Genomic DNA, 22220 nt, shown 5'->3' with positions numbered 1-22220 from the left:
GACCTAACATATAAACATTTTTTTATTTAGAGAATAATCATGATGAGGATTTTTTTTCTATTGAATTTTCAACACAGAGTTAAACACAAACATTGAGAAGACCAAATCAGATTAAACAAGATTTAAAGGAAACAATAGTATTGAGATATTGTGGAATCCTTTCAAATTGATTTGGATTTAAAGCTGAAGATTAACGGAAAAAAATATCACATTGATGTTTCATGACAGATGTGAAAGATGTATGGGAGGGTAAAAAAATCAATCTTCTAGTCTCCAAAATTGGACTCTACAAATTATTCTTCAGTGACTTTTCCAACACTGCCCCTCAAAAAGAAGTTGAAAGTGAGGTAAGATGTCAATATATTCAGAACTAATGACTTCAACATCTTGTAAATGAAACTTGAAGGTTTTTTTTTTTTTGTACGCTAGGTTATCAATGCATACCTGACCCTGCTTGTAAAGAAATTAAATGACAAAAACACGGAAAGGGCCTTTGTCATTGATTCCTTTGAAATGACAAACATCTGGCAACAAAAGAAACCAAAGATAAGAGTAAGAGATCTTTTTTGGTCTTATGCTTAATGTTGAAGTACCCTCACAATTTAAATACTTTTATTTTTTTCTAACCTTCAGATTGACCCATGCTTGTACAAGTATCTCATAGGGATAGTCAAAGCCATCACTGGATGCTTGTGGTAAAATTTCATGACTTAATGAACTCTGTTGTCCATTCAAGATCCCTTAAAATTGCATTGCCTATCACTTGGACTCAACTGGATTTGTATGTACAGGTTATAATGCCAGGAGAAAAGATAAGTCTTTTCTTGGACCCATTGGGTGAGAGCAAACGGCAAATAAAACACTGTGAAAACATTTCCAGGTAATTTTTTTATTAACATGTATTTCAATGTCTTAGTGGAAACGCATAAGGATGTGTGGACATGTCTGTAATTTCTGGTTCCTTTATGAATCTTATGAATTTTAGGTCATTCATGAGACTCAAAGGCTTAAATGTATCTAGATGGGCATGTGACACAGTCAGTCACCCAATCCAACAAAATGCCACTTCATGTGGCATTTACGCATTAAAGGTATGAGTTTCTGATTCGTTATGCACAAAAGACAGTAATGTTAAGACCTGTTGTATTGATGCTAAGATGAAATAGGCATATAGGCATGACAAGGCTAGCTGGCAGATGGTATGATTAATAAGACGTACAATTTGTAACAGTTTATTTTTTATTTATTCGTTTTTTCAGAAGAATGTATAAAACAAAATGTATAAAAGAAAAAGAAATTCTTCAGTTATGGTGCTGTGATATAATTCTTAAACATAAAACATGTAATGCTTGTTGGATATAAAATTTTATATTTACACTGCCATTTGAGTATTGTAAGTGGTGAAAACAAAACTAAAGTTAACTTGTGAGCAGTTTATAATAAAAATCACCAAAGCCTTTAACCCATCCTTTTTGTTTTCACATTCCTTTTTTTTTGGCCAACAGTTTGCAGAGTGCATCCTCGACGGGTCTCCAGTGGCATTTCACAACTCGGCAGAAAGTGTCAATTCTATCAGAATGCAGATTGCTGTCTGCCTCCTGGAAAACACAGGTATCTTGCTAAAACTGCACACATGTACTGCCTTGCACAATGGAAACTTAGTATGTTGAATCTAAATATTATCATTTACAGTTACATTTACGTTGATAAACAATGTATTTTTCTTCCTTTTTGTCATGCTATGTAGAGGACTTGACAAACTTATGTTATTTCTGTGGACTGATGGATGGTGACACTAACTGGGTAACATTTAACATGTTTAAACTATATGAAAGATAAAAATACTTAATTTTTAAATTTCCATAAAATGTAATAAGCCTCAGAATAACAAAGTGCACGGACACAAATTTTCTAAAATCAATGTTGCCAACTGTTTGTTTTTGTCTCTTTGTCCAACACAGATTGGATGTGATGTGTGCCCAAGATGGTTCCACTAAAACTACGTGAAGATGCAGTTCAAAGCCAATTCAGGAAAATTTGTCTGTGAGGCATGTCAATGAAAAAAAAAGTCGTGTTAATGTATCCAGGGTTTTGATGCATATTGCCTCTTGTCAAGATGTAAGTAAAGCCGACAGTTGCAAAGCCTACTTTTCTATATATTTATTTTGATTTCTGAGAGGAACAAATATTTCAAGTTAAATTTTTTTGTTCATTTAAATCTTGTTTGATCAAAATTAAGTCAGTTCACTTTTTGAAGCTGTGTTGTTTACATTCTTGATTCGAGCATACAAATGTGTTCGTAGATGTTGATAGATTCTGAAGTGATAGCATAAAATAAGTTATTTGTACGAGAAATCTTGGTCATGATCTCTTGAAAAAGTTTCAGTTGAAATGAGACCAGGACTACCAGGTATGTAAAAATAAAGAATAGATTTTTTGTGGGTTTCTGTCACTTTTTCATGAGTGAAACTGTCCTATGTCAGCCATTTTTGGGGTGTTTAACACATTGAAATTAGTGTGGCATGTTTTGGATAATAACACATACAGGAAAGAGACATTTAAAGGCAGATTAGTCCTGCAAAAATTCATTGTAAAGCCATTTGAGGTGGATAGCTTGTTTGCAAATAAACATGGGTAAGTGGAAGGGCTTGTAACGACAAAAAAAAAAAACAACTCAAGTCAAAGTGAAAAAAAAAATGGTATCTAACTTAAATATTAACCAAAAAGGAGATGTGAGTGCACCTGTAGCTGCTTAGTTTTTTTTGTTTGTTTGTTCCAGTGTAAAACTTAGATCTACAAAAAGTAACCCACAGACAGGTGAAATACCCCCAAATTGTACTTTTGGGGATCTTTTTTAGTGTGGGAGGGTAAGTGCTCAGCAAGATGTCTTAAATATGATCCCCCTAAATGAAATAAAGCACTTTTAGACAGAAATTACATTCCATGGGTCATAGAACAAACTGTTATCACTTTTTGGCAGATGAAATACCCCCAAATTGTACTTTTGGGGATTTTTTTAGTGTGGGAGAGTCTGTGCTCAGCAAGATGTCTTAAATATGATCCCCCTAAATAAAATAAAGCACTTTTAGACAGAAATTACATTCCATGGGTCATAGAATAAGCTGTAATCAGTTTTCGGCATGTGAAATACCCCCAAATTGTACTTTTGGGGATCTTTTTCAGTGTGGGAGTGTCTGTGCTCAGCAAGATGTCTTAAATATGATCCCCCTCAATGAAATGAAGCAATTTTAGACAGAAATAGTGTCTCATGAGTAAGAAAATAATACATGATCAATTATTGGCAGGTGAAATAGTCCATTTGGTCCATTTTTCAGTGTGGGAATGATTGTTTGTTGCAGGATCAGTAAAGTATATTCCTTTGAATGAAATAAAGTTATTTTAGGCAGAAATTGCATTTTATGCGTCAGGAAACAAGCCTTAATCACTTTTTGGCAGGTGAAATACCTAGATATTGTCCATGCTGGGCTTTTCTTTAGTGTGGGATAGATTGTGTTCAGCAAAATCAATAAAAAATAATTCCTCTAAATGGAATAAATTTACTTTAGGCAGAAATAACATTTCAAGGGTCAGGAAACAAGCCTTGATCAATTTTTGGCAAACAAAATAGTGCAATATTTTTCATTTTGTGTATTTTATTTAGTGTGGAATGAGCAGTTTTCAGAAAGATCAGTAAAATATAATTTCTCAGACTGAAGCAGAGCACTTTTAGGCCGAAATTACATTTCAATGGTCAGAAAAAAAAGGCCATAATCAATTTTTGGCAGAGGAAAAACACCTAGATTTCTGGCTATTTTTGGCAATTTTGCACAGAGTGCATTCTCAAAGGTCTGTGAAATTCAGTTCATCAGTAAAACAGAGTCATTTAAGGCAGAAATTACATTTCATTGGTCAAGACATATTGGCCATAATCATTTTTTTAGCAAAGAAAAACATCAATTTTTTGCCATTTGGGACTTAATTCATGCCTTCACTGAGATCTGTAAAATGTAGTTCCTCTGAGTGAAATACAGTTTATAATTTCGAAATTTTGCAACGTTTTCATTGGGAACTACCTGTTCTACTTTTTTTTTTCTTCAAAATAAATGAATAATAACCACCTTGAAAAAAATTTACGTCAAAAAACGTTTTTTTAAATTTTATTTTGTCTGACAGGCTGGGCAGCAAGCTCCTCCCCTTTTCGCTGCTCGCTCCTTCGCGGGGACGCGCCCAATCTTACCCGATCAGTTTTTGGCAGACCATTCCTTTACGGTACAACAACTGTACAACACCGGGCTCTGCTTCTTCTTCTTTTCTTTTTTTTCTTTTCCTCAATCATGGGCGGGCGCAGTGGACTATTCAGCCAATCATGGCCGTTGTTCTCAGGCCAAAGCATACACGTCACTCGTAGGTCACATTTAGAAAAGCACGATTGGCTGGAATTTCCAGCATTTGTTTCGGAATCCGGACACAGATGCCTTCAGGGTTCACAAAAAAACTCCGACAGACTTTGGCGATAGGCTGATGACAACTTGATTACAACCACATATTCACGGAATAGTCAAATGATCGTACATTTGGCCTTTTTTTGGAATATGTTTCGTACATCGTACAGAGAGCAAAATTATCGTACAAATACGATAATTATCGTACACCTGGCAACACTGCTTCCATGTGAAATTGCTCGGTCAGGAACCGTCCTAAAGAGAAGGTAGTTTCCTACCGAACCTGAGTGGTACGGGACAGGAAGTCTGTGTGTGTGTGTGGTTATGGTTGTCCACGGATAGAAAAGCTATCTCGTCAGTGTTTTAGTTATTCCGTCGTTGTGTTGGTGTTGAGGAAGCTTCTGTACCCAGCGCAGGTTGCTTCTCTAAAGCTGTGTTAACATTAAAACAGGCTTCCAGGGAGCACCGCTGCTGCATCCTATTCTTCTCTCCTCCGAAGGCTTCCTTCCCCTTAGCACTATGAGTTACTCTGACTACGATTCTGACGGATATCTGTCACATGAAGATGCTGACTATGTTCCCTCAGGTAAGGCCGTGCATAGGGTTAAATAAGGATTTGCAATTGATAACGGAAGATTATTAATAGTAATTACCACCGATAGACTGATCACATCCTTGATTTGTTACCTGTAATCTGATGTGTGGTGAAATTACATTAAAGATACAGGCTGTGTCACATTTTTACCTGTGCTGTTGTAGTTTAATAGCTGACGACGTATATTTCTTAATCCTGAATAATTTACTGTAATAGCAGTTGTACAATTTCATCACACAGAATGTAGTGCGTTTAGAGCTGGCTCATTTGGGAAATGTTATACAATTTATTGTATTAAAATGATGGTAAAAAAAAAAACTAAAGTTCTTACGGTATGATTCAGACCATTATAGAAAGCATCGGGTTCTTAATATCAGCTTCGAATTTAGCTGAATAAGAGCAGTAACACATTGCTTGTTGCTATTATTTGTAGGATAAAGTGAGTTCACACAATGAGAAGTATTAATCACAAGTGGAAAAGATCCCGGACACACCATGCTGCTCAGAAACATACAGAATAAACCAAGAACTATATCTCAGCACAGAACTCTGAATGTTACAATAAGGAAGAAGATGGAATGATTATGGTCTTTCATAAAGGGTTGGCAGGAGAGAGCCTCTATTCTTGGCAGGAGGGCTTAGGTTTGTATGGTCAAATTTTAACTATCCTCCCACAGGATAGATATAATCGACATAATAGCGTCTGACCTTATGGACATAGTTTACAGTATAATGCATAAAACAAAACAGCATATCAGCACAAACATCTCATACCTACTCTCAGGCACGGCAGTGGAAAGCTGATAATGTGGATTTTCTTTGCAGGAGTTGGACGGAAAAACACCTTTATATGTAACATATACTTGAACCTGATATACAAATACCATCTATTTAAATATACACATACACATAAATCCTGTCCGACATTTAATTTGATTAGATGTTGCCAGTTTAAAGTCTGTTAGGATTACAAAATAAATTAAAGCTGCAAGCAGCGTTGAAGGCCCTTGCACCTCAGCGCAGCGACCGCGGGAGCCTGGCATCGCCTCCTACATGCCACATACGATGACACCGCGTCACTTCAACACGTCGCCAGTAGGTGGCACTTTGAGCAAGATGTCATATGATCTTCAGTCATGCAGAGTTTCAGTCTGGCAAAAAGCATTCAAAATTCGGAGTAAATTGGACCTTCCAGATGGAAGCTGCACTCACTTGTTTGTTTTTGGGCGGGGCTAAAACGACATCATCAATTGCCTGTGTCAACATGTCCATCATTAAGTCATGATCATGTATACTACATTTCAAGTGGATCTGATGATGTATGAGGGATATATAGCCCTTGAAGTGTCCTAGGGGGCGCTGTTGATCCAAATTTAAATGTAATCCAATAGAGGTGTTTGGGGGCTGACAAAAATCAAGCATATTCAGTTTTGAGTGAATCGGACCATGCATGTGTAATTTAGAGGCAAACGTATGGCCGTGGCGTGACATCAGAATTCGCCACGCCATCATATTCACACCCTCCAGCTAAAGCAGTAAGTACTGTCGACTGTCTAAGAGCATCATGTTGTCTGTTACTTGGGACAGTTTCACATTGATTAGGTGAAGAACATGAAACATTGACTCTGTAAAGGAAAACGTGATACTTCCTGTTCTCAGGGGGCGGGGCTTCGATGATGTCAGCATGTGATCAGTGAATATTGTTGAGGCATAGAGGCAGATCAATCCCAGAAGGTTTCATTTGTCTGTGACTTTCCTTGTAGGAGCTATATCAATGTAGTGTTTTATGGCGAGAAGTCATATTTTGAGACGTGGCCACGCCCACACGCTTTCATGTATGAAAAAGCTTTTGATAACTTTTGATCCCCAATCCCTTAAGAGTATACTGAGTGATTTTCAAGTCTGTAAGTCAAAAGCTGTAGGAGGAGTTTGCTCAGATATGCGGGCTAGAAACGCCCAAAACAGGGTCAAAATGGACATTTGAATCCAAAATGGCAGACTTCCTGTTGTGTTTGGACCAATGCTCCAAGAGACTTTGTTGTAGGTCCTGAGAAGATACATATGTGTACCGAATTTCAGATTCCTCGGTCAAAGCATGGCTTGGGGCTGATTTTTTTTAATTTTCTAAGGGGCGCTGTGGACGAATTGGGCCACACCCACCAAATATGTCATCAGATCTCTGTTGGGGACTGGACAAGGATCAATCACATTGAATGTGGTGCAGATCAGATGATGTATGTGGAAATTAAAGCCAAACGTATGGCCATGGCGTGACGGCCAACTTTGCAGCGCCACCACGGCCACGCCCTTTTATGAATTGTCACTGTACTTCAAACGAAGTTAGACCCACTAGTTATCAGTCACCTGACACAGTTTCAAGTTGATTGAGTGTAGACAGCCAGATAGTGACTTTTCCCAGTAAAAAAAGTGACTTCCTGTTCTCAGGGGGCGTGGCTTTGATGATGTCAGCATATGACCCTATAGGATTGTCGGGAACCCGAAGGTCCTCCTTCATGCCAACTTTGGTGTGATTTGGTGTTTCGTTGGGAAAGTTATTGCATTTTTTCACTTTCAGCGCGAATGCCATTTTTATGCACTGGCCACACCCCTTCAGCATACATGAAAAGTCTCAATTTTGATAACTTTTAATCCCTCATGCCTTATCAGCATATTGACCAAATATGAAGCCGATAGGTCAAAATCCCTAGGAGGAGTTCGTTAAAGTTCGAGGTGAGTAAAAGTGAAAAACGTCCAAAACTCAGCCTTTGACCCAAAATGGCCGACTTCCTGTGCGTTTTCGGGCATACCCCCAAGAGAGTTTTTTTTTTCTTGGTTTGTGGAGCTCTACCAGGGTGCCGAATTTCAGATCTATACGACTTACTGTTCGTCCTATCTCACTGTTTGGTGGCGTGGCTAAGTGGTTTGGCCACGCCCATTGACGACAACATTAAGGATCAAGAGTTTTCATTGGGGGACAATTTTGGGTAAAAGCGTATGCATCTGGGGGCTTGGCAAAGTCCCCATATTGCCCCGCGACGGCCAAACGGAATAATAATGCAAGCAGCCTTGAAGGCCCTCGCACCTCAGCGCAACTCAGCCTGTGCAGCGACCGCAGGAGTCTGGCATCGCCAGCTGCACATGACCGAGGAGGCTGCCATTAGGTTCCATACATCGCCACTAGGAGGGACTGTGAGCGACACTTCATATGATCTTCGGTAGTGCAGAGTTCTCATCTGGCAAGAAGCATTTAAAATTTAGGGGAAATCCGACCTTCCAGATGGAAGCTGCGCTGAGTTGTTTATTAGCGGGCGGAGCAGCAATGATGTCATGAACTGACCGTGTCAACATGTTCAGCATTGATCAGTCATGATGTATACTACATTTCAAGTGGATCCGATGATGTATGAGGGAGATAAAGCCTTTGAAGTGTCCCAGGGGGCACTATTGATCCAAATTTCATTGTAATCCAATAGAGCTGTTTGAGGCCTGACAAACATCAACCATATTCAGTTTGGAGTGAATCGGACCTTCCAGATGGAAGCTGCCCTCGCTTGTTTGTTTGTGGGCGGGGCTAAACGACATCATTAATTGACTTTGTCAACATGTCCATGTCATGTCAGTTTGGAGTGAATCGGACCATGCATGTGTAATTTAGAGCCAAATGTATGGCCGTGGCGTGACATCAGAATTCGCCACGCCGTCATAGCCACACCCTCCAGCCAAACCAGTCAGTCCTAGACACAAACTTAGACAATCATGTTATCTCTCACTTGGGACAGTTTCATGTTGATTAGGTGGAGGGGATCAAAAATGGACCACACTAAGTGAACCATTACACTTCCTGTTCTCAGGAGGCGGGGCTTCGCTGATGTCAGCATCTGATCAGTGAATATTGTTCAGGGCCAGAGGCAGATCAATCTTTGAAGGTTTCAGGTCTCTGTGACTTTCCTTGTAGGAGCTTTAACAATTTCGTCTTTTATGGCGAGAAGTCATATTTTGAGGCGTGGCCACGCCCACACGCTTTCATGTATCAAAAAGCTTTTGATAACTTTTGATTTCCAGTGCCATAAGAGTATACTGAGTGATTTTCAAGTGTCTAAGTCAAAAGCTGTAGGAGGAGTTCGCTCAGATACGTGGGCTAGAAATAGCAAAAATGGGGTCAAAATGGCAACTTCAATCCAAAATGGCCCACTTCCTGTTGGGTTTGGGCCAACTCTCCAAGAGACGTTTTTGTAGGTCCTGAGAAGCTACATATGTGTTCTAAATTTCACAATCCTTTAGGACATACCCCCCCCAGAGACTTTTTTTCATGGTTTGAGGAGCTCTAGCAGTGTGCCAAATTTCAGATCTCTACGACTTACGGTTCAGCCCATCTCACGTTTGGGGCGTGGCTAAGTGATTTGGCCACGCCCCTTGACAACGACATTATGGAACAAGAATTTCACGCGGGGGACAATTTTGGGTAAAATCTTACGCGTTTTAGTGCATGGCAAAGTCCCCAAATTGCCCCGCAAAGACGCAACGGAAAAAACAAAGAAAGAAAGAATAAGAATTCTTGCGATTGCAATAGGCCCTTGCAGTTTCCTGCTCGGGCCTAATAAGAAATCCTACAATTACAATAGGCCCTTGCAGGCTTCCTGCTCTGACCTAATTATGTGTGCTGAATAAAAGAATAATCACAGAGGGTTTTTTGGAGATGTTTTTATATTTGCTTCAAATTCAGAAGTTTACCTACATTTCCTTAGTATTTGGTTGAACTACTTGATAAACTGTATGACTTGGGTCAGACATTTTGTGTATCCGTTTACCATCTTCTCACAGTAGTTTGCTGGGATTTTTGGCTCATTCCTTCTGCCTAAACTGGTGTAACTGTCAGGTTTGTAGGCTGCCTTGTTCACAAATACCTTTTCAGCTCAATTTGTTTTAGATTTGGGCTTTATAATGGCCTCTCCAGCCAGTTTGTATGCTGAGGGTCATTGCCCATTTGGAAGACCAATTTGTGCCAAACTTTAACTTCCAGGCTGACGTCTTGACATATCGGTTCAATGTTTCCACTTTATTTTCTTTCTTCACAATGTCATCTATTTTCTGAAGTAAACTGGTGCCTCTTAAAGCCACAACATGATGCTGCCACCCCCACACTTCACAGTTGGGTTGATGTTCTCAAGCTTTTAAGCTTTCTTCGATTTCCTTCAAATGCAGAAATAGTCATTATGACCAAACACTTCAATTTATGTTTCATCAGAGCACAGGTAAAGTCCAGAAAAATTTGTGGATGTGTCCTCTGGGGCAACTGTAATCTGGCCTTTTACATTGCATTTGGAAAAATAGCTTCTTCCTTTCAGACTATGTTAATACAAGACTAATTTCATTGTGGATAATGACACTCTCTTACCAGCTTCAGCCAGCATCTCCACAAGGTCTTCAGCTTTTGTTCTGGTGATGATGCGCACATTTTGCACCACAAATGTTCTAGGGCACAGAACATGTCTCTAGCTGTATGATGGCTACACTTTTCTATACATATAATTTTAAGTAGATGAATGTGGCAACTACATGCATCTGGAACTTGTACCAAAGAATGAACCGGACTTGTGTAGGCCCACGATTGGCTGATTTCTTTTGAGGTTTTCATGATGTCATTTAAGGAAACAGTGTTTCTAACCCCTAACCCTTTTGCAAGTGTGCATCCATCTAAGTCAGATGTTGTCAAACCAGAGATCAAAAGCTAACAGAGCCATAAAATCATCATCTAGGCTCTACCAAATTATTTAAAGGCATACTAAGTTTAGTCTACTGGGAAGATGGAAAATTTTGGTAAATCTAACTGACCTAAAAGAGGGAAAGTTTAGTCTGATTTAATGTCATACGGTGAGAAGAAAAGCTTGTCTTTTTATATACTGTATGTAAATATTTGCTTTAAAATCTATATACGAACAGGACCTTTATATACATTTTAAATATGCTTCTGCTCTTTTTTGTTCCAGATGATAACCTCAGTGAGGATGACATTAATGACTGTGAGAAGGAAGAGCCTCTCAACGAGGATGACGGTGTGCAACATTCTGACCATGTCCTCAAGATGAAAAATAAAAGAAAGGACATCAGCATGAAGTGAGTGTGGTACACGGATTTCAAGGGTGCAATGTGTGTTATAAGAACAGAGTCCTATCCTAGTAAGGCAATGAGCTGCTCAAGTTGCAATGATGTCAATGTACAAGTCCATCATCAGTCCTGTGTGTCAGTGTGTGTGTAGTTATATTCATTACTTGGGATGGGCTACAGTTGTATCTATGTTGTTATTGTGAAAAAAACCTGCAGCATTTTCCTAACATGATTTGATTTGCCTTCTGCATCAAGGCAAACCCTCCACCCTTCTGTCTGCCAGTGTGTCCAACAAGCTTTATCCTGCAGTGACGGCCACTGCCACCAATGTGCTGTTGCCATGGTATCAAAAGGCCTAATTATGGGCCAGGTTTGATATTAACGTTATGGCCGATTGGTGTAGTCACTAAGACCCTCAAAACTCCTGTATGTATGACCTTATAAATGGTTCAACACTGCAGAAATTGGTTCTAATCTCAGACTGAATGATGTTTCCATCTCCTTTTACATTGTTCTATATCTTCTATGGGACATCGGTCTCATTTTCTATCAGAAACAAACTTCTAGTCTTGGAATTAGGTGCCTCTCCTGGAATATGAAAACATGAGTCATATTTTGTTTTGCTTTGCCAAATCTTATCTTCTCAATAATAAAAAAAAAAAAATGGAACAAAATGAAATCAGCTCATATGTTTTGCCACATATAAAAAAACTCAAAAATCGAATAACCTTTGTTTTATTTGTTTCATTTGTTCCATTACTGGTTTCTGATAATAACACCGATTACCATAACACACAGACAGAACCAGTAAAAAATAATTTTAGAATTAATTAGATTTTAAATACTTTAACCTTCTTTACTTTAACATTGTGACCGAATCAGTAGTGGGGTGATTTAGTGCCACATAAATAAACTGAAATATATGTTACTACATAACATCGTTTAAAGTAATATAAAAAATAGTCACAAGGCTGTAGCTCTGGATGACTTTATTATTTTTGTGTTTGCTCTTTATATTCAATAAAAAAATAATTTAATTTATTTCACAGTAAAATCACATGAGAATCATAAAGATTTAATGAACTCCTTAAAACAGGAAGAAAAGGAAGAAGTTAAAGCGGGAAGAGAAGGATGGGACTGAAGAGGCTCAGCTGCCAAAGGAAGACAATGATGATGAAGAGAAACGAAAGAAGAAATCAGATGATCTCTGGGCGACTTTCCTGTCCGACGTCGGATCAAGACCCAAAGAATCTGCACCTGACTGCCGGGCAGAGACCACAAAGGAGGTAAGAATGCTTCTATTAAAGGCAAGGGAGTTTTTATAAATGTCAGAATGTTAAGATGACAGTCTGACCAACAGCATGTTGTCATTTTCATTTTATAGTAATAAATCGTAGGAGTAAGAACAACTTTGAGGTCATCATGTTGTCTTTGTCCTGTATTGATTCATGTGTTTTTACTTGCAGACTGAACCTTCAGTGTTAAAGGGGACTTCTTTAAGTACAAAAACCAAAGCACCAGGACCTGCTAAAGTCACCATCACTAAAGTGTTTGACTTTGCTGGAGAAGAAGTTCGGTCAGTCCCTGAATCCTTCTGATGCGGGTTCATTGCATCCATCAGTTTTATGACTGTTGCTTTCAGTTCTCCCCATGTGTACGAGTGTGATCTCAGATCTTCTATACAATGAACAGTAGATAGAGCTGCAAACACACAAATACTGTCTGGACAACACTTAAATATACTGTAAAATGGCATTACTGTATGATATACATATTTCAAATCTTAAGCCTTGTTACTGACATTGAATACCAAGCAAATCTTTAAAATATGGCCATCATGATGCCACACTATTATAATAGACCTGGCATTTGTTTTCTCTGATGTTCATTGAGCATCCCTTTACTCTGGCTTAGTGATAAAGAGGGCCCGGTCCATTGAGAAAACTGCTGGGTAAATCCTAAACATCATCACATAAACAATAGCTTCTAGACAAGTGAATTACTTTCCCTTTGGCCGCTGCATTTCTAGCAGTTTGTTTTCAGTTTGTGCTGAGTACAAAAGTGGAAATACAGAAGGGAGGTAAGGGTATGTGAATAGAATAACCCAAAGCAAAGCCCATCTCAAACTGGGTATTACAGTATCTTACGAAAGTATTTATCGGCGCCAACTTTATTCGCCAGGTTTGTGCACATAAACAAGGAATTTGACCTCAGTTCCAACTGCTCTCAATGAAAAGAAATAATAAAAAATAAAAGTTTGCTCTTTCCTGTAAATATATACAGTATTTCATTAAAGAAAAAGACAGGGTGGAATTGGTGCAAATATGCATGGTATAGATCTGGGAACTGACTGGTGTTCATCAGACAGAGAGCCTGGACTAAGAAAGTGTCGCTGCGGTGGCTGGTTTTTGCTAACAGCACTCTGTAGCGCCAACCCAAAGATCTAAACAGTTTGTGTGGGGGGTCTGCAGAGATTTTAGCTGCCCTTTTCCTGGCCCTAGACATGTTTAAGTCCTGGATAGAGGGAAGGTTAGCTCTGATGATTCTCATCATCTCCACACTCATGAGTAGCTTAAGTTCCAGGTGGTTCTGACCGCAACAGTGAACCAGCGGATCCACCTCCTGTCTGTACATTGAGTCATCATTGTCCTGGATCAGACTAAATACAGTGGTATACTCTGTGAACTTCAGGAGTTTCATAGACGGGTCCGCTGAGGTGTAGTCATTTGTGTAGAGGGAGAAGAGGCGTGGGGATAGAACACACCCCAGCGGGGCGCCGGTGCTGGTGGTTCTTGAGCAGGAGAAGATGCTGCCCAGCCTCACCTGCTCCTCCCAGTCAGTCGGAAAGCTGGGGATCCACTGACAGCTGGAGGCTGGTACTGTGAGCTATACCCTTTAAACCTTTTCACATTTTGTCATGTTTCAACCACAGTCAGTTTATTTTATTGGACTTTTATGGGATACACCAACACAAATCAATGCATAATTGAAACATGGAATGAAAATTATACGTTTTCAAGTTGTTAATACAAATGGAAATCTGAGAAGTTTAGTCTACCGCAGGCTCTTGGTGTTGTTAATATAAAAGTGCGTTTCTGTACTGTCCAATACAGAGACTGTACAGGTTTAACTTTAATGGGAGGGGGGCAAGGGAGAAACCTTTCCTTTCTAAGATAAACATGAAGACCCCCGTGAACAAGGTTAAGGACCAGGGGCCTCATGTACAAAAGAGTGCCCTGCTTTCAAAGTTTGTGATATGGAGTAATTATGAAACTTGCAGCGCACAAAAAAATTCAGATGTACGAAACTTTGCGTAGACATGTCACCGCACACATAGCCTTCACACATCCCAATTTACGGTGAATTCTGCCTAGCTGCACGTGGCACTTGGACCAGCCGGTCCCCACCCCTAAATATATATGCAAAGTAGTATAAATAACCGGAAGTCACCTATCACATGTCCAAATAACCATGGCAACTGTGCTGTGACAGCCAAACATCCAAACAGCATTTGGATGGAAACAGCATTTCCATCTACAGGTGACAGAATTGGGACGTTTCACAGTTTACACCCAACTGAGGTTGTTTCCATCATTTTCATGGGTGTCTTATGTTATCGTATAAGGCTAAATGTGATTTATCACTCATCGCTCGGGTTTAAACCATAAAAGCTGAAATTTTGAAAAAACATCAGGTTTGATGCTCCATTAATTAAATAAAGCTGAATGGAATCATATCTCAGTGGATTTAGGTGAGTTTTAGTTTTCTGTAGTTTATCATTGTCGATTAAAAAGGTTTGCGTGGCTTCCGCACATTTTCACGGCCGGTCAAAAGTTTGCGTGGATTTACGCGCACTTTCACACAATGTTCCTTTTTGTACTTGCCGAGTTGTGCGTAAAACATTGCGTAAAACAAGATTTTTGTGCATAAGTACACTTCCTACATTTGGCCCCTAAACGTCTGCAATGCTATATTTTGGACATATAAATCTGAAATGAATTACCTGGACACCAGTGGACTTGTTGGCTGAGAATTCAGAAATGGAAAGTCTTTAGGTAGCCAAGTCAAAGCCCAGATCTTGACGTCTTTGAGATTCTGTGGAGTGACCTGAAACATGCTGAACATGCAAGATCCCCAAACTCAGACCGAGCCTAGTAGATCTGTACAGAAGCATCTGACTGAGCTTATTTCAACCAAAGGGAGTAACAGAAACTTTTTTCTTCAGTAGAAAACACATTTTATTTATTCTTTGTGTAATGACTAAAACAGCTAATTTTGGTGTTTGCTTATATTTAAATGAGTTTATTTTCTAAAGGTAAATAAAAAAAGGTGTGACAAAATTATGGGAATATTTTTTTGGAAAGGACTGAATATCCAATGTGATGTCATATTTTTCTGACATGGCTGTTTATACCAATAGCCATACCAATAGCCAGGCAGCCATGTGGCCCTGTTTTATGTGGCCAATTTAAACATTTGGGTTTAAATTGGGATTTCAATTCAATTCAAAAATACTTTATTAATCCCAAAGGGAAATTAAATGTTGTAGCTCATTATGAAGGTTTCTTCAAAGAGCCGTTGTAGATGCTGATGGCTGTGGGCAGGAAGGATCTCCTGTAGCACTCCGTCTTACAGCACATCTGAAGAAGCCTCTGACTGAAGACACTCTGTTGTTGTAGGACAGTCTCATGAAGAGGATGCTCAGGGTTCTCCATAATGTTCTTCATTTTATGAAGAATCCGTCTTTCCACAATGATTTCCAGAGGTTCCAGAGGACTCCCCAGAACAGAGCCGGCCTTCTTTATAAGCTTGTTGAGCTTTTTTAAGTCCCTGGCTCTGATGCTGCTTCCCCAGCAGATGATGGCAGAATAGATCACACTTTCCACAACAGATTTATAGAAGATATGCAGCATCTTGCTGCAAACACCAAAGGACCTAAGCTTCCTCAAGAAATACAGTCTGCTCTGTCCCTTCTTGTAGATGGTTTGGAATAAGTATATACACAACCAATGGTATAAATTACTAGAATAAAGTAAAGTCAAAGACTTATTCAGTGAAATTTGACCTATCTCCTGTTCAAAGACCAAACACTGGAGCAAATTTAGTGAGTTAGTGTTTTATGTGCATCTATCTCTGATTTTAGGGTGAATAAGGAGGTATCAGTTGATTCAAGGGAAGCTAGGAGTTATCTGAAGAGTCAGAGCGCTCAACAGGAGGAAGATGAAGAGACGAGCTCATCACCCATGCAGCCATCTCTTCCTGGTCCCAGGTAAATAAACACCTTCACAATATTTGCTGCCTCACCAGAATAACTAAACAAGACCCACCATTTGTTACCTGTAAAAAGATATTGCATTCTCCATAGCCACGCTCTAACTGAAAGAAGAGGTATAGATTTATATGTATATATATGTTTATATGTATATAGATTTATATATATATATATATATATGGATTATGGCTTACTGTGTCTCCAAAAATAATACTACATAAGATCCATTATAAAAGGATATTTTAAGCACAAATGTCAGGTCTCTGAAAGTATGTTCATTTCTATGCACTCAATACTTGGTTGGGCCTCCTCTTGCATGAATTATTGCATCAGTGCGGCATGGCAAGAAGGCAAACAGCCAATGGTTCTGGTGAGGTGTAATGGAAGCCCTGGTTGCTTTGATAGCTGCCTTCAGGTCATCTGCCTTGTTGGGTCTGGTGTCTCATCTTCCTCTTGACAACAGCCCATAGATTTTAGGGGAGTTTGCTGGCCAATCAACAACAGTAACACCATGGTCATTGATCCCGCTTTTGGTACCTTTGACAGTGAGAGCCGATACCAAGTCCTGCTGGAAAATAAGATCAGCATCTCCACACAGCTCATCAGCAGAGGGAAGCATGAAGGGCTCTAAAATGTTCTGGCACATGGCTGCATTGACCGTGGACTTAAGGTGTAAAACACAGTGAACCAACACCAGCAGATGACATGGTTCCCCAGATCATCACTGCCTGTGGAATCTGCACAACGGACTTTAGGCAACATGGATTCTGTGCTTCTCCAGTCTTGCTCCAGACTCTGGGACTAAGTAAGACATCTCTGGTTCAGGAATGGCTTAACATGAAGAATGGCACATTTGTAGCCCATGTTTAGGATTTGTCTGTGCATAGCGGAGCTTGATGTGTCCACTCCTTGTGATGCTTCCGCAAATTCTTAAATTAATTTTGCTCCACAGCCCTCCCATGGCTGTTGTTATTCCTGTTAGTGATGCACTTTTGCGTACTACACTTTTTCCTGCCACGCAACGTACTACAAAGATGCTTAGATACAGCACTTTGTAGACAAACCAGCTACTTTAGGGTGACATTTTGTGGCTTCCCCACATTTTGGAGGGTGTCAATGATTGTCTTCTAGACATGTGTCCAGTCAGAAGTCTTCCCCATGATTGTGTAGGCCACAATATGGCCATTACATAACATTTATACAATGAAAGTATTTTTTAAACTGGTGTTATGTAATAACTACATTTTCTGAGACACTAACTTTTGGGTCAATGCTGCAAGAAAGGCTTGAAATATTTCACTCTGGGTAATGAATCTATATAATATATAATCTACAAGATTCACTTTCTGAAATGAGGAACAAAAAATATAGAACTTTTTTTTAGATGTATCTGTATGTGAAGCTTTTTTTCCTATTGTGCCACCTGTTTGTAATTAGCTTCCACAGCAATAAATGGTGTGAGGATATTCACATCCTTTTTCAGAGAAGAAAACCCAGACAGGAGAGAGGAAACGGGAAATAGTCCTGTAGCGGAAGGGAACCACAGTTTTCACAGCCCATTTCCTATTTGTGTGTGTGTACGTGTGTGTTTGTGTGTATGTTCTTGTACTTGCTGCTGAGTGAGAACCATTTTTCATATCTAACCAGCAAAGTGAGGTCATTTTCCTGGTTAGATATGCACTGGAAGTGGTTATGGGTAGGGTCAGGGTTAGGCCATAGAAATGAATGAAAATAAATGGGAGTAAACGGAGGTTAATGAAAAGTCCTCATAAACATGGTCAAACATAACTTGTAGTTATTACAATAGAATAGAATTAATAATGTCGAGATAAGAACAGTTATTCAGTCCAGCAATACAGGTTGAGCACATTCTTTAACTGGATTCCAGGTCAGCTGTTTTTATAGGTCACTTCCGTCTTTCTTTAAATTCCAAGGCAATTAAATTTTTTTTTTTTCATTCAAACTAAGAGCAAAAGCAGTACCACAAACAGAGAAGATACAGCCATGTCCAAACATTTTGCAGTTACACAGATGTTCAGAAAGTTAAACTAAATAATAATTATATTAAATGAGTTTCAAAGGATAAAGCGGAAGACGACGAGTACGAGTTTCAAAGATTTTTATTTGTAGTAACATAAAATTATGGTGAAGAATCAATGTTTCAATTATTGTTCTTTTCTCTGACATGTTCCATGTGAACATCTTGGCCAAATTCTGACTGATGGTGGTCCATTCTTGTCTTTTTAGTGATTTCAGGTGATCAGTTCCACCTCTTTTCCATGGGTTCTACTTTGGCCGGCTCCACTCCACTCAGCCCGTTTTGCTACCGCTTCCATTTCTGGCTTTTCCGGCCCAATACTGGCATTTGGTACCAGGTTTGGAAGCAATTCCCGTTGTCACTGAGCAGGGCCAAAATTGGATGTGAACAGAGTGCTCAAAAAACTCAAGAATGAGTGGTGAGATTGAAGTGATGACAGACTTAACTTGGACTAAACAGAATACACACTTAAATCATGGTGCAAAATTGTCTCCATCTACCTCTACACCAATAAAAGAGATTGGGAAAGGAAAAGGCCAACACTGAATGATAAATCCTTAACGGCGAATAGCAGGACAGTGCACTATGCTGACCGGTGAAAGTGGAACTTCAGGCCATAACTCCAGCCTCAGTGTGTCAGTGGAAACACACCTGGGTTTGTGCTGAGTAGAGTGAGGAGTGGAGCCTTGTGGTGCTGGAACTGTGAATGGAAAAAAGTCTTTTGTCAGCTTCTGTTTCTCCACCTGGTTTTTCAAAACTGACCACAGGTCCTTGATGAGGTAAAGATATTAAGGTGTTTCCTGACCACAGCTCCAAAATGTTAGCGCTCTGAACAGTTTAAGCACCTTTTGAATTGTGTCACAGGGCTCCAACATGCTGGAAAACACAACAAACATTGTCACCAATTTGTTCCTGGATTGTTGGAAAAAGTTGCTCTTTTAGGATGTCTAATTAATTAATCCCATTTTTGTTCATGATGATGTGCATGCAACAATTATAATTCAGTTCACTCCCTTGAATAAGCAGAAACACATGGATTCTATCAGGATGCTTCACTGCTGGAATGACAGACGGGCCATGGTAGACTTAGCCTTTTATATCAATGTCCCAAATAACTGAGAAGCTGTAAAAATAACATTGCCACAGCTTGCTGCTGTCAATCCTTTTACTCCCTGTTGAATTTCAGTCTGTCCTTGTTTTTGATGTTTTTCTTGGACAGAAGCAACTTCTTCACTACTGATTTTGTTACAAGGCTGTTGTCCAAGAGTCTTCGCCTCACTGTAAATGCAGATCCATTCATACCCACTTGCTGCCAGCAATGAACCAGCACTGCACTGGTAGCAACATGATTGTGTAGTGCACTGACTGGAGAAGACCATCCTAGCACTTGTTGGACATCTTGAAGCTTCCTACCATGCCTTGAAGCTTCTACCTGCATGTAACACCATGTCAATGCTTTATTATGGAGGTAAACAGCAGCCAGTCTGCAGGATTTGAGCTGGACTCTGTCATATTGTTTAAATCTGCAGCTCACTTTTAAATATATGTTACTTAAAATAATAGCAGCATATTTAGTCTGAGACACATTAAACTGGATCCTTTGTGAGGAGGTTTTGAGCTGTTATTTCTAGACTAAACTAGAAGCCATGGTTGACTTGATGTTTTCTTTTATCAGCACAGCTTTGGAAGGAGAATCATCAAACTTGTTCATTCTCCATCCTTATTGATCAGATGCGATGCACGGATAAAGCAGATCTTGTCTTTGCAGCTTAAAAATTATTTAACACAGGATTTATGAAAAAAATATTCAATGGGATTTGAAGAACATGATTTACCAAGAGAGGGTAATTAGATGAGGTTTATCTTTAGTGCAGCGGCAGACCAAGCATCAGCATAGTGTAATCTGAGTGCAAGGTTCTCATGGTTGTATGTAATTTTAAATGCCAAAATAACTGCTGTTGAAATGGTTCTCAGTAATTAATCAAGCATCTGTTTATCATACAGCATGAAATTATAATGCCCATCTCCACTGATGTGTTGTTATACTTTCACTAAGTGATTCAGTGATTGAAAAGGGTCTAACTGATATTCAGGTTCTCTTTGCAGATGGTTTCATCTCAACATGACCTAAACAGAAAGCTCTACGTTAAGTGATAATGCAGCACACATTATAAGATGTACAATTAATAAATATTCATATTGTGCTCAGAATTAATGGGGGAAATGGACTGTGGCTTTTTGGACTCCAAGTCAAAGCAACATAAGAGGGGTGGTGTATCTTTAGTACATGCTGCAGAGAGAGTAACAGTTCAGGTCAGTTCAGCTCTCAGCCACAGCTGTAGACATGAGCCATTGTGACTCTTCTCCCTCACTAGAAAAGCTTTGGCTTGGTTTCTGCTGCCAGGCTCCTGGAGGTTGGATTGCCTCGCCTTGGAGATTCTGCTCAATATTAATCCCACAAATTAAGCAAGCTGGCTTTTCTGTCGTCACTCACTTTTTTAGCCAAGGCATTACCTTAGCCTCACAGAGAGAAGCACAACTCTTTGTGCTGCAGAGTTTTCCTGTGAATGTGTGTAAGTACCTGGGTCATCCCATCACTCATCTATACTCTCATCCTTTTTGTTTTTGCAGTGCTAAGCGTCCAGCAGGCATGTCAAGCATCCTCAGTCGTATAGGAGGTAAGAAACAAAAGATGAGCACACTGGAAAAATCAAAGATGGACTGGGATGCTTTTAAATCTGAAGAGGGCATCACTGAGGAGCTGGCTATCCACAACAGAGGCAGAGAAGGGTGAGAGGCTCGAGTGTCTTGATGGACTTAAGTGTTCGTGTTCATGGTGTGAGACTGAGTCATTCTTCAGTCAAACGGCAGAATTAATTACCTTCCAACTTCTACAATCCAAAGAGAGCAAAACTTTGAAGCTACACATATCACAAACTTCTTGTTTTTGCGATTTATACTTAAGGAGGGAGTTCCCCAGTCTTGTATTTGTAACACAGGTGCTGCAGCTACATGTTTAGTCATTTATACAATCAAAGATGCAGAGAAATCAGCTAGTGGCGGGAATCTGTAGAAGTTCTGCAATGACTAGCTGGTCGGAAAATCCGATTTTCTTCCAGTGAATGCCCCACAGTAACCTTTACCAGGTTGCATCAACAACAGCACTTTTGGGGGATACTGTTACAGACAGAGGATGAAACAGCGACTGTGTTCATTTTACAACTGTCAAAGTTCACTATTTTCAATATAATTTATATACAGAGTTATTGGCCAAAACATTTTTACTAATTGTTGGTAAATATTATGCACCTAAAATACATTGTCAGTACAGTACAGTATTATGTGTAAAAAAATCCCAACACAAACACACACCCAGTTGGAGAAATCCACCCATTCCTTACAAATCGGTTTTATTAAACTATATTTTGCTGTCATAAACAAACTTTGTTCAGAATCTCTAAAGCTTTTCGTTCACCAGATGAAATACTGACCTGCAAAAACCTAAAGATTCTTTTCACTTTGACCTCCATCATGATTACTCTGAGTGAGGTATACAGAGGATTTCCATTGCTCCAGACTCACCATATACTCAAGTTAGCCAGCACATAAGGGCAGAGTAATGCATACTCTGGTTTCTTCCCGCTATGAGGTCATAAGATATTTATATAGGAAATAAAAAAGCATCTGTATCCAATAAACTAAGAGTAACTGTAGGAGGAAAATCACAAGTCCTGGCATCATCTCTCATGTGTGCAGTACACAAAGTTC

General features: G+C 39.4%; 1 protein-coding gene across 4 annotated transcripts in view; it reads left to right on the top strand.

The window, feature by feature from the left end:
* The first annotated feature begins 4491 nt into the window (after positions 1 to 4491).
* cfdp1 (craniofacial development protein 1) overlaps positions 4492 to 22220 on the top strand; it is a 40428-nt gene continuing 22699 nt past the window's right edge. The window contains exons 1-7 of one of the 4 annotated variants that reach the window (XM_047354277.1): positions 4492 to 5028; positions 11025 to 11151; positions 12239 to 12428; positions 12609 to 12718; positions 16286 to 16411; positions 18662 to 18670; positions 21084 to 21130. In XM_047354277.1, coding sequence (XP_047210233.1) covers positions 4962 to 5028; positions 11025 to 11151; positions 12239 to 12428; positions 12609 to 12718; positions 16286 to 16411; positions 18662 to 18670; positions 21084 to 21130 — 676 coding nt within the window. In that variant the 5' untranslated portion in view covers positions 4492 to 4961. Of the gene's footprint in view, positions 5029 to 11024; positions 11152 to 12238; positions 12429 to 12608; positions 12719 to 16285; positions 16412 to 18661; positions 18671 to 21083; positions 21243 to 22220 lie in introns of all 4 variants that reach the window. The other 3 variants (XM_047354262.1, XM_047354281.1, XM_047354269.1) reach the window with 3 other exon arrangements.

This window comes from Girardinichthys multiradiatus, chromosome 2 (genome assembly GCF_021462225.1).
Source record: "Girardinichthys multiradiatus isolate DD_20200921_A chromosome 2, DD_fGirMul_XY1, whole genome shotgun sequence".
Classification (NCBI taxonomy): domain Eukaryota; kingdom Metazoa; phylum Chordata; class Actinopteri; order Cyprinodontiformes; family Goodeidae; genus Girardinichthys; species Girardinichthys multiradiatus.
The sequence above is the reverse complement of the archived record's forward strand: the minus strand, read 5'-3'. Positions and strand labels throughout refer to the sequence as shown.